Source organism: Labrus mixtus, chromosome 23 (assembly GCF_963584025.1).
Source record: "Labrus mixtus chromosome 23, fLabMix1.1, whole genome shotgun sequence".
NCBI classification, from domain to species: domain Eukaryota; kingdom Metazoa; phylum Chordata; class Actinopteri; order Labriformes; family Labridae; genus Labrus; species Labrus mixtus.
In genome coordinates this window covers 13,425,875-13,440,867 of record NC_083634.1, presented here as the reverse complement: position 1 = coordinate 13,440,867, position 14,993 = coordinate 13,425,875, and the positions used below count along the sequence as shown (strand labels likewise).

The window sequence follows — 14,993 nt, the reverse complement described above, 5'->3', positions numbered from 1 at the left end:
TATAAGTCCTCTGAACATACTTGACGGTGCTTTTCTCCCTGTTTCTGTTTACTTCAAGCTGAGGACACAGTCGTCGTCGTCCCCTACAAGAGTCGTCATGTGCGTCTTGTCCTGAAAGGCCCGGATCACTTGTGTAAGTCCTGGTAGGTCCAGGGTGCCCTTCCATCCCAAACAGTTGAACCTAATATGCTTAGAACTGCACATGACGCAGAGGTATTCTCCATGTGCTCTGTGAGTGTTACAGGTTGACTTTTTCCATCATTATTGTTCCAGTTATTTAACCTTTCTAAGGAATATATCACAGAGATGACCTTTTGTCCCCTTCTCCAAACTGTACTGCATTGTGAGCTCTCTCATAAAGATTCCTTTAAAACAGTAGCTTGGAGCAGAATAACCTGAAGAGGTTTTTATATGTCCTCTTTTGCTCTGGCTCCGTGAAGACGTAAGGTTTCCAGCAAATATCCCTGATGTCAAAGTACTGGCACCGAACTCTTCAGTGGATCAAATTGATAAAAAATGTTCCATCCCTGTGTCTTTCCTTCACTCCATGGTTAGTTTTACAAATTATTTCCTGAGCTGGCCCAAGCCAAGAGCTTCTTTTTCTGAATGGGCAGTTGTTGTTGTTCTTTTCATCAATTTTTTTACCCATGTTCTTTTTGGGACAGGGGCGCTTTAATCGCATCCATCTGTTTGTACACAAGGATTGCAGCTGGTTACTGCTTGTTCCTACGATTCCCCGTTGTTTTTGTTTAAAGTGGCCCAGCTAGAATCACACAAGACCCTGTTAGGCCAGGGTTGAAGTAAGGTCAACCACTAGATAAGAATTTGCAGTGCAGGCATGTTAGCAGATCTACATTAGCCTCCTAACAGATCAGAAATGGAGTAACAGACATTCTGCATTCTTTATGGATCTGGCTCTGACTAAAGCATCGGATCAAAGAGTCTGCATTTATATAGTACATAGTTATCACATTTTAATTACTGTTGCATATTGATGTACCAGTAGTGACATAATAACTATGAAGATGATAAAAAACTTAAAAATTGTGTTGAGGAAGCACAAAAGTCTCTCTTTAAATTGAGAATTTTGTGTTGGTTAATCCTTCGTTTTATATAAATTTTGATTCTGATTTGTCCGTTGTGCTCTACTCTTTTTTTAGACGTGGAGAGTAAAACTCTTGAAGCGGTAAAAGATGAACTGGTTTTGGATAATTCAGGGCAGTACCATCTGGAGAACACCACGCTGGACTTCCAGAAACTGTCGGATAAGGAGGTCCTGAGAATCACAGGGCCACTAGGAGCTGACTTCACTGTCAAAGTAAGAGCATTAATATATACAGTCAAGTGAGTTTAAGCTGCATGAAGGCATATTTTTTATTATTATTATTATCAAAACCTCCATTCATGTGTGATTATTTCAATAAAATGGAGCCTTGTATGGTAAACTTCCTTTGAATTCAGACAAAATTGCAAAACATTTAGAAGGTCGATATGTCAACACCACTTCCACAGGTGCTGTTTGCCAGTGGAGCAGACAGTGTGGTCCAGTACATCTACTACCAGCCAATCGTCCACCGCTGGAGAGAGACAGACTTCTTCCCTTGCTCCGTCACATGTGGTGGAGGTAAGCATGGGATTTTGAGATTGATATTTAAAAAATGTTTGATAAAAACTTCTACACTCATTTTGTCTGTGAAGACAAATAAGTGATATTTTTGCATCACTTCATGATCTTCTTTTTTTCGTCGACAGGGTATCAGCTAACCTCAGCAGAGTGTTTTGACCTCCGGAGCGGCCGGGTGGTTGTGGATCAGTATTGCCATTATTACCCAGAGAACGTCAAGCCTAAACCCAAACTTCAGGAGTGCAACATGGAGCCCTGCTTGGCCAGGTTAGATGTTACATTAAGCTGCATTACGCACTCCTCGCCTCCTTAACTTGTACAAAAGTGAAGCCATGATATCTAGAAGAGGGCACTGACATGTGCTGCTGGTGGGGAAAAAAAAAATTGGAGCCAGAGTCCGAGCAGTAGAGATCGGCTGGTGTGGCTGCCCCTCCCCCTTCCCAAAATACACAATTAACAAACTGAAAAAATTGCAGAGGTCCCTCAGTTTGGCACAGTTGTATTAAAAGTTAAATAACTTCAGTGTTAGTGTCAATTACATATCCTCTCAACGTTCCTTCTCTACTCTGCTACTCCTGCACAGTCATTTGTTATGCATGCTGTTGTGTTATTGATCTGGTAATGAATCAGTCTGACAAGAAGTAACTCGACCGATATTTCGATTTTTTAGTTTGATGAATGTCTAAACAAACATCGTGTTCTGTCCACAGCATTATGTCTAATCCTGAATCTTGCTCTGCTTTTTAGTGACGGCTACAAGCAAATCATGCCTTATGACCTCTATCACCCCCTGCCTCGGTATGTACTCCCAACTTTGAAGTGAATAGTGACAGTATTCACACATTCTGACATTTTCCAGTCTTTGTGACTTACGCTTTGTGAGTTTAGATGGGAGAGCAGCCCCTGGACAGCCTGCTCCACCTCCTGCGGCGGAGGCATCCAGAGTCGTTCAGTGTCCTGTGTGGAGGAAGACATGCAGGGAACTATCACTACCACCGAGGAGTGGAAGTGTCACTACTCCCCAAAGACGGCCATCATGCAGCCCTGCAACACCTTCGACTGCCCAACATGGCTGGCACAGGAGTGGTCACCTGTAGGTCCCCATTTTTACTTTCCCCTTTTTGTGCACATTTTTCCTCGTCTTTTGAGCATGCTGTCATTGTTTTTACTGGCTATAATTATACACAGTATTCCAAAACACAAGGCCAAGAAAGTCAAGGTTAAGGGCCAAACTGAGCCTTAATTTGATTAAGGTCCTGCAAGGCCTTTCAGCTAAATGCATAGCAACCACTCCAATATAATGTCTCTTTGTGTTCTGTTGCTGCTGGGAATTGAACGTTGCCCTGTGATTCATTAGTCTTCTCTGTCATGTCAATCACCACATTTGATCTAAATTAGCCCTCGGAGTCAGAACAACCGTGAATTATTGACTCCAGGAGAAACAAAAATATACAAAACATACGGTTACTTGCAATTTTGTCATCTCTTAAGACCTCCACAAGCATTTTCAATATGACAGCAACACTCCCAACCGCTAAAGTTAAAACACAACCTTCCTATGTGATTCAGAGTCGCCCCTGCTTACCTCAATTTAAGTGTCCTTCAACACCTCAGCCCTTAAACACACCATCCAAAACACACAACGCTCTAGTTAAAAGCCAAAGTCAGAAACATATACCGACTATTTCTTTGCCAAAAACATCTAGTTTATCAAGGCAGTGCACCTTGATCACCCAACACTCCTGTTGCAATTTACATATATGGCAGAGCTGCTGTTAAATTGACCATAAATGTCCCATACAGCTTCCTCCTTTTCAGCCTAACGTTTAACAAGCAGAGGCCCAGGGAGTCAAATTTGTGGCCCTCTCCAAACCTACGATGCTGTTTACCTAGCACATTCTTCCTGGTGAACTTGCCTTTAAATGCTTGTTTTGGCAGAGGATACACAACCCAGCGCGGAGAGCTGCAGGGGTTTTGGAAGGCCCCCCTCTCTTAGCTTCCCTTGAGTCAAGGACTGAGACTTTCACAAGCGTGGAGATGGAACTATAAGAGCCAGACTTAACATTTATATCTCCTGACCTGTGCTTTCTCCGTCAGTGCACCGTGACCTGTGGTCAGGGCCTGCGCTACAGGGTGGTGCTGTGCATCGATCACAGAGGACTCCATGCTGGAGGTTGTAAGCCCACCACCAAACCCCACATCAAGGAGGAGTGCCTGGTGACTGTGCCCTGTTACAAGTCCATAGGTGGGTTTGATCAGGTTCTTTTGGTCATTTTGTAAACACAAAAATGTTCCTTATTTCTTATTGTTCTCTTTTTCTGTTCTACTTTGTCTCTCATTGGTAAACTGTTCTAGACACGCTGCCAGTTGAGGCTAAACCTGTGTGGCATAAACAGGCCATAGAGCTGGAGGAGGAGATCGCTGTGTCCGAGGAACCCACGTACGTGCAAAACACACGTTTATAATAAGCATGCAATCAAAAAAGGATGTCAACGTTATCAAAGTGATTGAGGAGCTGGAATTAAAACTTTAAAGTATATGAGTCTACTTCACTTTCCTGGCCCCTCTGTGCTACAACCGCAGACCTGCCAAATGTTCTTCTGAATCTCTCACAGGTGTTTGAGCCTCATTCAAAAGATAAGTTACCAGATTAAACATCTGCTCAAGCTGTGAATGACTCTAAAACTTCAATTTACAGAAAAATCATGCTTTATTTATTCACTTTGAAAGCTGTTTTGTTGTTTGAGGTTATGTCAGGTTACAGAGGAAGCTGAAGGTAAAAGAGGAAAACATCTTTTTTGGAAACAAGCTGTTTAGTCTCTGGCTACCAGCATTACCTCAGCCTGCTTCAAATGTTCCAGATGTTCTCTCCCCCCCCCCCCCCCCCCACACACATATCTATTGACTAATAAAGGCTTTCCTCTGAAGATGGACACTGCCTGGACTCTGCCCAGTGTCTTGCATGACTTGTATTAGCAACCATGTTAGCCGGTTGCAAAACATCTGTTACTTTGACTGATCTTTGGAACGAGGAGTGGGAGAAAAAAGCCAAAACATATGATTTTGGTCTGCACCAAAAAAAAAGCATGTCTTTCCTCAGGAAGCATATAAATATCTGTGTATAATATGCAGTCGTTTGTGCGCCAACAGCAATATCTGCCCGCCATATGGGGCCATGTTACGGATGCAAGAGGAAAGAGAAGGAAATGCCTGTGTTAGACTTATTGCACCTTCTTTGCCAAGCCTTATGCCTGCCCTGAGCCACCACTGTGAGACTGCTTGAAAACTTGTATACGTTCCATTGTCTCGGAAAAAAGCTCCTTTCCCACCTACGACCACTGAGAATATATGATATTTCCATCAATGGAAAATGAGTTGATATGATTAACATGCAGCCTTGGTGGATATTCCAAGAAATGCTCTTTCGCCATCCATGAATGAAATCAAGATTGTTTCATAGCAACAGATGTGCATGACGATACACATTTCATCGCCTTGGATTGTTGGCTTTATTGCTTGGTTTCAAATCAGACTTTCCAGTGATTCATTTGTTTGTCCAAAATACAACAAGTCCCCGAAACCTCATCAAAACACAACTTTGTTATAATTATGAGCTCTTAATGGAGGCATCGTATAAAACAGCGGGGTGCTCCTGTGTTGTGGTCAGACTGTTGAAACAAAGGGGAATGCTGCACAGCTTACGATGCATTAGTAGTAGGCTGTTCTGTGGGATTGTAAACGTACATAATGGTTTTGTTGAGTAATTTGGTTAAATGTTAGTTTTCACTGTAGCATTTTTTTTTTAAATCATATTCCCTGATATCAATCAACATATTAATTATGATATCCATTTAACCCCCAACCCCTGCCTAAAAAAAAGACACTGAAGCAACTTTCTCATACTTACAAATGGGGGTCACAGAGCCCATTTACTCCCTATGATGGAGTACTGGAAAGTAGAAATCACTTTCCAGATTAAAATTGTTTTGTTCATTTCAGTTGAAACTATTTTCCTTCTCTGTTTATACAGCTCATGCTTTATTATTTGAAGCTTTACAATCGGATCATTATTTATAGCAAAACGACATTTAGCTCTTATCGGTATCCATTTCAGTATTTTGCTCTTTTGCTTGTGGGATATTCATTAATATAGTTTACGTAGTTCTCAGAACTCCCACACCTGCAACAGAGTTATTACTGCATGTCATGGTTTCAATAAGGGAAGCTGCAATGCAAATAAGAGTAACGACCAAATCAGTCGGTGACATCTCTCTCTCGTCTTGAGTGTTTTGGAAAAATCCTCGGAGAGCATATCTGCCAAGAAAACCCGAGATGAGCTCAGCCCTTAACAGAACAGCTGCTGAATCTTGTAACGTTTGGTTTGCCTCCAACCAATTATTATTTATTATCAGGTGCACGACTGGGTCTAATGAGAACATCGGATGCAGTAAGACTTAAAAAAAAAAAAAAAAAAAAAAGTGAAAACTTGTGCAAAGGAAAAAAAGGTTTTTTGAACTTCCCATTTGACTTCTTCATCATGTTGAAGATTTAGATAAAGGGTTAGTCTGTAGTAGCCTGTTAAGATGGTTTGTCCGAATCACTTATATATCCAGGACTGCGTTCATGGAAGTCAAAATTATCATCAATATTGGTCCATTAGCCGGTACACCATGTGGCATCACCTGTTTCTGATCTTCAGTATGTGCCGATTGAAAAATGAGAATACTTTTCTTTCTATAAACACAAACTGAATTAAATATCGTCATTACACATACATCATGGAATCGTTAGGCGTTATCACACCGCAGGAACTTTTCCATAGTTCTAGGAACTGTTGGAACCCTCACTCTTATTTATTGATTCCACACCGCAGGAACAATGAACTAGAGGAACCTTTTAGGCTCCTGCTTCAGAGTAGGTACTCTTTCAGCACAAGAGGGACTTATTATCATTGTTGTTATATAATTATAAAGGTTCATATCTGCCATCTCCGTGGACAGAAAAATAGTCCCCATGGTGTGTCGTTCTCAGGCAACTCCCTCCTGGATAGTTTCTCTTCAAAAAGAATCCAGAACTTTTTGGTCTGAAAACACCTTTTATCAATGTTCTCATAAAGGCTGTGAAAGAACTCAGCTTGAACTTTTTGCCAACTTTTTTCAAATAAGCAGCTAAAACATGAGATACTTACTGGGAGTCTCACTAAAATCTGAAGATCCGGAGGAATTCACATATCGCTCTGACTTGAGAAGTTTTATTACTTCGTTTAGACTCTCCAAAAGCCATCGAGGGGATGTCAGTTCAGTCTCTCCGGCATAACTCTAAAGTAACCTCGACAGGCGCCCAGATGATCATGAGGAGCATTGATCTACAAGTACTTCCTTTGTGATCCATTCTTTAGGAGGATGGGGGATGCGCATGAGAGACACTTATCCAAGAATGCCAGTTCCTAATGCTTCCCAGCTGTTTGATTAACCTCGGCAGGACTGAGTTTCATAAATACTTAGTGAGTTTATGAACTTAGCAGCATACTACTTTGAATCAAAATCAAAACGGTGACTTGCTTCCCCCAGCCTGTTTGCATAGGTTTGTGAAATACACAAAGCTAATGAACAGCATATTTCTTATATCTGTATGTGTGTGATTAATCGTCATGATTTCTCAAACTTGCTGGCTCTCCTCTTCAGCTTCATTCCTGGTCCCTGGCAGCCCTGCAGCAGGACATGTGGCGCCGGGACTCAAAGACGAACCGTCAAGTGCCAAGTGCTGCTGTCCTTCTCCCAGACTGTTGCTGATCTGCCTGACGACGAGTGTGATGGGGTCAAACCTGTTACCAGTCAGCCCTGCTATCGTACTCCCTGCTCTGGTGTTCCAGGCAGAGGGAAAGAAGATGAAAAGGAGAGGCAGGACGAGGAGGAGGAGGAGGAGGAGGAGGAAGAGACACCGGGAAGAGAGGAGCTGCATGACTGGGAGTATGAGGGATTTACGGAGTGCTCGCAGAGCTGTGGAGGAGGTAGGGATCACTTTTGACCTCAATAAGTGTGCGTGCCCCATGAACGGAGATTGTGGTCCTCCAAGCGGGCTGCCCGGGTTCGAATCCGACCTGTGGCTCCTTTCCTGCATGTCAGTCACCACTCTCTCTCTCTCTCTCTCATGGATTTCTGACTCTATCCACGGTCCTATCTCTTAATAACAATTGTAGCGAGTAAAGAAATGACAGTGAAAAAGACGGTGTTGATTTTAAGTGCTAACATTACTATGCTACAAAATTGATAGGATGATTAGCAGGTACAACGGGAACCCTGGTATTATAACAGAATCAGAGGTCATGAACCAACATACTAGATGAAATAAGATTTTGAACTGATTATGGTGTTAGATTGAAAAAAAACAAGGTTGCTGGATATCATCCTGATTGGGGCAAGAATGTTTACCACATTTCATGGCAGCCCATGAAATATTTGTTGAAAAAAAAAAAAAATGCGCCTAAAGGTGCACTATGTGAGATGTGAGCGGTGTACAGATTGAGGACAGTTTGTGAATGGAGTTCTGAACATTTACCACACAGAGAGAATTTGTTCCCTCGGCCAAATTGTAACAGTTTGATGGACAGTCACTGAAATCAAACAAAGCAACCCAGCAGTAACTGGCAGCCTTTTGTTAGTGAGTGACTTAAACCATGCCCAGCGTGGGCTTTGAGGTGAAAAAAAGAAAAGTTACATGATATTGGATGATAATGGAGGGAATACTAAGTTTAACCATCAAGTCATACGTCACCCACTTTCACAGCCGCAGTGAATGCCAGAGAGAGCGCTTTCTAAAACATCCTGCCAACATTCATTAAGACCCTTTTTAATCTACCCACCTCAACATCCAGAGCCTAACCAGTGTGTCTCTGTGTGTGTGTGTGTTTGTGTGTGTTTCTTAATTTCTGCACATGGGCGTAGGCGTTTGTCAATGTCTGCGTTCGTGCGCTCTCACCCAAACCCAACAAACTCCCATTCGGGGATGATTACAGAGCAGTATCAGATGTCACGTACACACCCTCAGGGCTGTGCTCCTGTGGACCATCACACCCTGGTGGCTTTTGAAGTGCCTGCCTCATTGTTATTGTCCCCAACATTGGAAGCAGACTCAGAGATTTATGTTGCATTTCTTTCAGTGCGAACATGACATCACACCCTTCATGTTTATCCAAAGTTTAGGTCAGAACTCAAGCAGGCAGCTGTATTTTTTTGATGTTCCTCGTGACTCTTTAGTTGTAGCCACGGCTTGCTTTCGATTCACATTGGGCTTTATATCTGGGTCGCTTTAATGCACGTCTGTTCTTTGCGTATTAGCTAGACACCAGTAATAGATATTCCTAAGTGACATCCTACAATACATTGTCATGTATCAACGATAAATCCACTTAATTACAAATCCTATAGGATCATTTATTGGCCTCCTGAAAGACAAAAACATCTTCTGGCTGCCAAAAGCAACCACTACTTACCAACACTACGTGTAAACTGCTCTCTCATTATATGAGGGAATCTGCATGACATCCAACATTTGACTTTCTTTTAGTAGAGAAGTTACTGTCACATCTTCCGATATCACCGGAAGTTCATTTTTCAAAATAAAAGCAAGGTTTTAATCCAGTCAATCATCATTCTTAGATGAGGATGAATACTTACACTAGATCTTTTTCTTTGACATTCACTTCTTACATATAACTACCTGTGTTTGGATATTGTGTAACCCAGTGTACCTGAAGGGCAGCTCATGGTTTTTGGACATATCTTACTGTTTGTACTGTCTAATTCCAGGTGTTCAGGAGGCTGTCGTCATCTGCCTAAACAAGCAGACCAGGGAAGCAGCAGAGCAGAGTCTTTGTGTGAGCTCTCGTCGGCCTCCGCAACTACTTCAGGACTGCAAAACTCAGCCCTGCCCCCCCAGGTACAGTCCAACCCTTAAATGAAACCCACTTCCTTCACATTTAGAAATTGTTTAAAATGGTTTGTGCATGAACATTGAAGCAGACGTGATTTATGGTTTCCGGGAGAAAAAAGGCAGATATTTGTTTTTGTAAAAAAAAAAAAAAAAAAAAAAAAATTAAATAGCTGCAGGTTTGGCTGCATTCAAGAAGAAAATATTAATCAAAAGCAGGACTGAAATCCTGCTCTGCTCTTTATCAATTTGCCAAGACTATATAACGAATGAAAATATGCAATAGATACAATTTCCTAGAGCCCTGATACATCCCTGGACTGTACACCTGGAACTGCTTAACTTTAAGACGATCAAAAAACAGACATCACACAAGTTGAATCAATTAATCTCTACTAATCACTCTTGTATACAAAAGAGATCCAAATCCCTCTAATCCACTATGTTATCCCTCTCAGTTTAAACCATATGGGCCAATTAAATCACCATTCTGGCCACTTGAGCCCAAGTGAGACTGAAGCATAGTGACAGAGATGGATGTTTGTATCAGAGGGAGCAGGAAATGAAGCCAGCAGGTCAGCTTGTGGAACCTGCTCAGAATCAGACACAAAGGGGATTAGATGTCAGAGGTAGCTATACCTGCTAGGCTCAGATGTGAAACTGTCCTTGAAAGAACTTTAAAAGGTTTTTTGTTGAGCCATTGTCTGCCCAGAAATGTCAGAGGCCTCTGCTGCTGCAGTGATCATTCCCTTTTAAAGAGCTACTGTGGAAGTAGTTTCCAGCAGGGATGACCTTTTTGTGATCATGCATGACAGACATAATCGCCACATTACCCAGGGGGCAAACAATGACACTTTTGTCCTGAGTGGTTGCTATTGGATAACCAAAGAGAGGTCATGAAACCAACGTGATTTATCCCCTTAGTAGCAGAAATGTAGTCACCAACATTCATGACAGTCTACCCTTTACATAATGACATGTCTTGTGAACAAAGTTGACATGTGGTGCTGCATGAAAATGAAAAGGTTTATCCTCTGGGGAGTATGAATATGTGCTATAAACATAATGAAAACCTTTCCATTAGATATAGATCTTTCTTCCATATTAATGGAAGTTTTGACAGATTGTGGTGCTAGTTGAAATGTCTGGCAAGTCGCCAGCAAAGATTCAGATTCTTCCTTCTTCCTTGGGGATCACTTTTTGACCATGAGGTGACTCCAAAGGAGAGCTGATTAGATAAAAAAAAAAAAGGAAGGGAATTCATTTCCAGAGGAGCAGGAACTTACTTAACGCATACCAAAGACATTGAAAGATGAAATATTATTCAATGAAACTCTTGGAGGAAAGGGCGGGACTTTTTATCCTGGAACAATTCCATTTAATGTCAATCATGAAATACTGCTTTGAAATACAGATCATGGATTCAATTATTGCAATCAACCTCAGGGGGCCACCGATAGAATTCATATTATCATGTTCATTCTGACATAGGAAGGCTGTTGTCAAAGCTTTTGACTGACAAACGATTGTAGATGTAACCAACACTGTTTGAGATTTATGCAACGATTGCAGTGTTTTTATTTTATTGTAAATATCATCCACTGTGCATCAATTTGTGTTCAGTGCATGAACAATGTTTTTATTTCAAATGTGAAACTGCAAGCTCTAACTGTTTTGGGGGGGAACAGCACACAGAACGCACCAAAATGAAATACCTGAATGACTAAACAGCATAATGGCATTTTGTATGATATAACTGAGCCATGACTAAACGGTGAGTGGATTTTGCGGTTGGCCACACGTTTCGAGTTAACACCGTGCGCAGTGTCAGTGTTCCACCACTCACACTCTTGTCGGAAAACCCAGAGGCTTGCAGCCTGCCCTTGCCTGTTTTTCCAGGCCTTGAGTCTTGTTTTCAGGCACAACAAACGCTGTATTGGACTTGTTTCCTTTGGCCCTTTACTCCCTCCCCGAGGCCTCCTCACCCTCCCATATTGAGCTACACTCTTTGGATACTGTTCCCTCTGAAGAGAAACAGCCATAGGATTTGGCTTTGCGTATCATACCGGTCCAGAACAAGCTTCATTCCCAATATCCTCCGTCCCTGGACTCTTGAGTAAATATGTACAGTTTTAAAATATCAGCTAATCTGTCAAGCAAACCAAAGCCGTCCAAACCAAAGCTCATAGATGCATTTAAAGACACAGCATCTAGCAAGACACATTTAACATCAATTTCAAGATTGGAATAAGTGTATTAAGGAAACTTTTATTGACCCTCGATCATTCATCATGCGAGAAATCATGTTGGACAGCACTATGAATTAATGAATATTGGTCCATGGAGGTCATTGGAAAAATGTGAGTGAAGAAGTTATGCCGTTGGGATTTCTCAAATATCATTAAATTCAGTGGGAGATGTAATGCTTCTTTGCCAGAATCCGGCCCCATGAATCACTCTTTTTCATTTTCACTCATATCCACTTTCATGAATTTCACTTTCATGAATTTACACATTCATAAGACCGCAAAAGTGTCCCCTCATGGGATCAAGTAAAAACATCAAACACTCCGACTGACCTTCCCCTGACTGCTCTCCTTAATAGATTAGATTATGGGCTACATTCAAATGCACACAGAAGATAACGTAAGGCAGTTAATCAGGAACAGCAGAGATAAGAGTGGAAAAAATCCTGATGTACAGTAGTTTGATGATCAACTTTGTATTCTCAGGTGGGAAACAGGAGAGTGGAGTTCGTGCTCTGCTACCTGTGGGGTTGGCCTGATGACCCGAACTGTGGCATGCACTCACCGGCCCTCTCGAGATAGCAATCACACTGAAGCTGTGAGGGATAAGGACTGTCAGAACCCCAAGCCCAGTCCTGTCCAAGCCTGCAACCGCTTTGACTGCCCACCTATGTGGGACACACTTGACTGGGGACAGGTAAAGAATCTCAACTGAGAAGCAATTACTGTAGACTGAAACATTTAGCAAATATTGCTAATATATCCTCTGGCACCTCTGTGTTTTTGTTTTTGCAGTGCTCCCAAAGCTGTGGTGGTGGATTTCAAAAGAGGCAGGTCCTGTGCAAACAGCGGTTTGCGGATGGAAGCATCCTGGAGCTGCCTGACACCTTCTGCCCTTCCAAGAGCCCCACAAACCAGCAGCCCTGTGCCAAGAAAGAGTGCCAACCCCAATGGGTCACAACGAGCTGGTCCCAGGTAGATTTTCTCAACGCACCAACCCACATTTTAACCAAAAAACAAACATGCTAAGCAATGTGTCAAATAAATATACTTTAAATTATTTGTCAAGTGTTCGGTGACCTGTGGAAATGGCGTCCAGAGGCTACAAGCAGTCTGCAGAAAACAAAAGGAAGATGGAGCCCATTGGACGGTAGACCCTGGGAACTGTTCCACAATGGCCCGGCCCACCAAAATCCGGCCATGCTCCCTCAGGCCCTGTGAGAGTAAGAGAACCTCTGTTTGGCTCTTTTTCATCAATTTGTAATGCTAAGAAAAGGGAAATTTGCTGGAAAGCCAAAAACACATACCATAGCTTAGTTATTTTAGTGGAAAGAGCCTGAAATTGCAAATACAGGGAGATACAGTGAGCACATGTGCAGTAATAATAAAACATTTGCTTTTCTCTTCATTTCAACAAAAGGCTCTGTCAAGCCTGTTCCCACCATACTGGCACAGAAGAAGGTGTATATCCAGTGGAGGAAGGGGAAGAAGTTACACTTGGTAGTGGGAGGCTATGGCTACCTGCTCCCCTGGACAACTATGGTCCTTCGCTGCCCGACCCGCCACTTCCGCAGAGGCCACGTACAATGGCTGAAGGAAGGAAAGCCCCTGGTGGTCAGCTTCCCACACCTCACTGTAACATCACAAGGATACATGAAGATTCAGCAGGTCCGTGCATCCGATGCTGGGATATACACATGCGTTGCAGGTCAGGCAAATGAACATTTTGTTCTGCAGATCATTGGAAGCAAGAAGAAGCTGTCTCTTCCAGAAGCGTGGCTCCTCGCAGGCAAACGAAAGGATGGCCGGCTAGATGTGTCCTCACCAGGAGATCGATTTCAGGAGCTCCCGGTCCCCCTCAACCAATACGACAACCTCGTCGAGCGATTGCTTGAACTCAAAGGCAATCTTCCAGATGAAAAAGATGTTGAGAAACTGCACTCCAGTGAAAAGAACAGGTCAACAAAGGTGGACGAGAGAGTAAACTCAGAACTTTCAAGCCATATTGTACTTATTGCAGATCCCCAGAGGCTAGATGAGATCATGAACAACCTGTCTGAAGGCCTTGGAGGACTATGGCGGGAGCGACTCATCACACAGTTACTCAGTGAGCTCACTACGACAGAAGTTGAAACCAACGAGTCCACACTTCATCCTCCAGAAACGGCAGAATCCTCAACACAACAGCCCTTACTTCACAAACCTAACATCAAAACCCAGGTGACCAAGCCAAGAAGCCCGGTGATAGTCCAACGGCCAAGGAAGGTCGGAGTAGTGCCGTTGTCTGACATGATTGTTTATGTGGGAGTGCCGGTTCTGCTGCAGAAACCCATTGCTAGTTTGGAGCTGAGGTGTGAAGCACAGGGGCATCCCGATCCATCTCTAACATGGACAAGGAATGGAAAAGACTTGCTGTACAACAACAGGTAAGAACTATTCATAAAAGTCCTCAGATTGTGTCCATTAAAAGTAGTGCAACTGTTACATATTGACTGGTTGGAATGGCTTCTGCTGACAGAGTAGGCCTCTTGCCTACTGGCTCACTGAAGATCCAGTCTCCAACCAAGGTGGATGAGGGTCTGTACACCTGCACTGCAAGGAACCGTCTGGGATCTTCTTCTCTGTCGTCCTGGCTGCAGATAACAGGTAAGCAAGTCAAAAGAGTCTAAAATGTCATCTTGCTAGTTCTGTTTTGCTTGAACCTTTCCCAGCATTCCACTAATTTAGCTCAGTATGTAGAGCAGGTGCCCCATGTGAAGAGGTAAAGCCTTTGACACACTGGTCGCATTTTCAACTCCAGACGTTTGTTTTTTTGTGACAATCTGTGATGAGTAAAAACTGAAAAATATAACTGAAATGATTTTGCAGCTTCACATACAAACTCAACGTCAACCTATTGTCATTTTGAGTTTGTCCTAATTTTCTGTCATGTAGTCCAGTTTAAAGTAATCTGTGTTGTTCTTTTGAGGTTGGGCGTAGATATTCTGGGAAAGCATTCTTTTCAGCTAAGAAACACACACACACAGACATAATCACAGATACACAGTAAGCTTCTACATACTCCAGTGGCTCAGGGCTGAGTCAGAGATTGGGAATGTCCGGAGCGTGCCACAGCTCAGATCACCCCTGAGCCACGCAGTCCTTCATCTCCTTTGGGCACGATCAGTCGCAACCTTTCTACATTCTCATCAAAT

At 42.7% G+C, this 14,993-nt stretch overlaps 1 protein-coding gene across 3 annotated transcripts in view; it reads left to right on the top strand.

Moving 5' to 3' along the window:
• The window catches only part of adamtsl3 (ADAMTS-like 3), a 92,335-nt gene that overhangs the window by 72,383 nt on the left and 4,959 nt on the right, over positions 1 to 14,993 (top strand). For all 3 annotated transcript variants that reach the window (XM_061031129.1, XM_061031128.1, XM_061031130.1), the window contains 15 exons: positions 59 to 133; positions 1,161 to 1,318; positions 1,513 to 1,624; positions 1,753 to 1,891; positions 2,372 to 2,422; positions 2,513 to 2,717; positions 3,722 to 3,869; positions 3,980 to 4,064; positions 7,309 to 7,634; positions 9,433 to 9,562; positions 12,286 to 12,496; positions 12,595 to 12,774; positions 12,869 to 13,022; positions 13,220 to 14,225; positions 14,318 to 14,445. In XM_061031129.1, the coding sequence (XP_060887112.1) occupies positions 59 to 133; positions 1,161 to 1,318; positions 1,513 to 1,624; positions 1,753 to 1,891; positions 2,372 to 2,422; positions 2,513 to 2,717; positions 3,722 to 3,869; positions 3,980 to 4,064; positions 7,309 to 7,634; positions 9,433 to 9,562; positions 12,286 to 12,496; positions 12,595 to 12,774; positions 12,869 to 13,022; positions 13,220 to 14,225; positions 14,318 to 14,445 (3,108 nt within the window). The remainder of the gene's footprint in view (positions 1 to 58; positions 134 to 1,160; positions 1,319 to 1,512; positions 1,625 to 1,752; positions 1,892 to 2,371; positions 2,423 to 2,512; positions 2,718 to 3,721; positions 3,870 to 3,979; positions 4,065 to 7,308; positions 7,635 to 9,432; positions 9,563 to 12,285; positions 12,497 to 12,594; positions 12,775 to 12,868; positions 13,023 to 13,219; positions 14,226 to 14,317; positions 14,446 to 14,993) is intronic.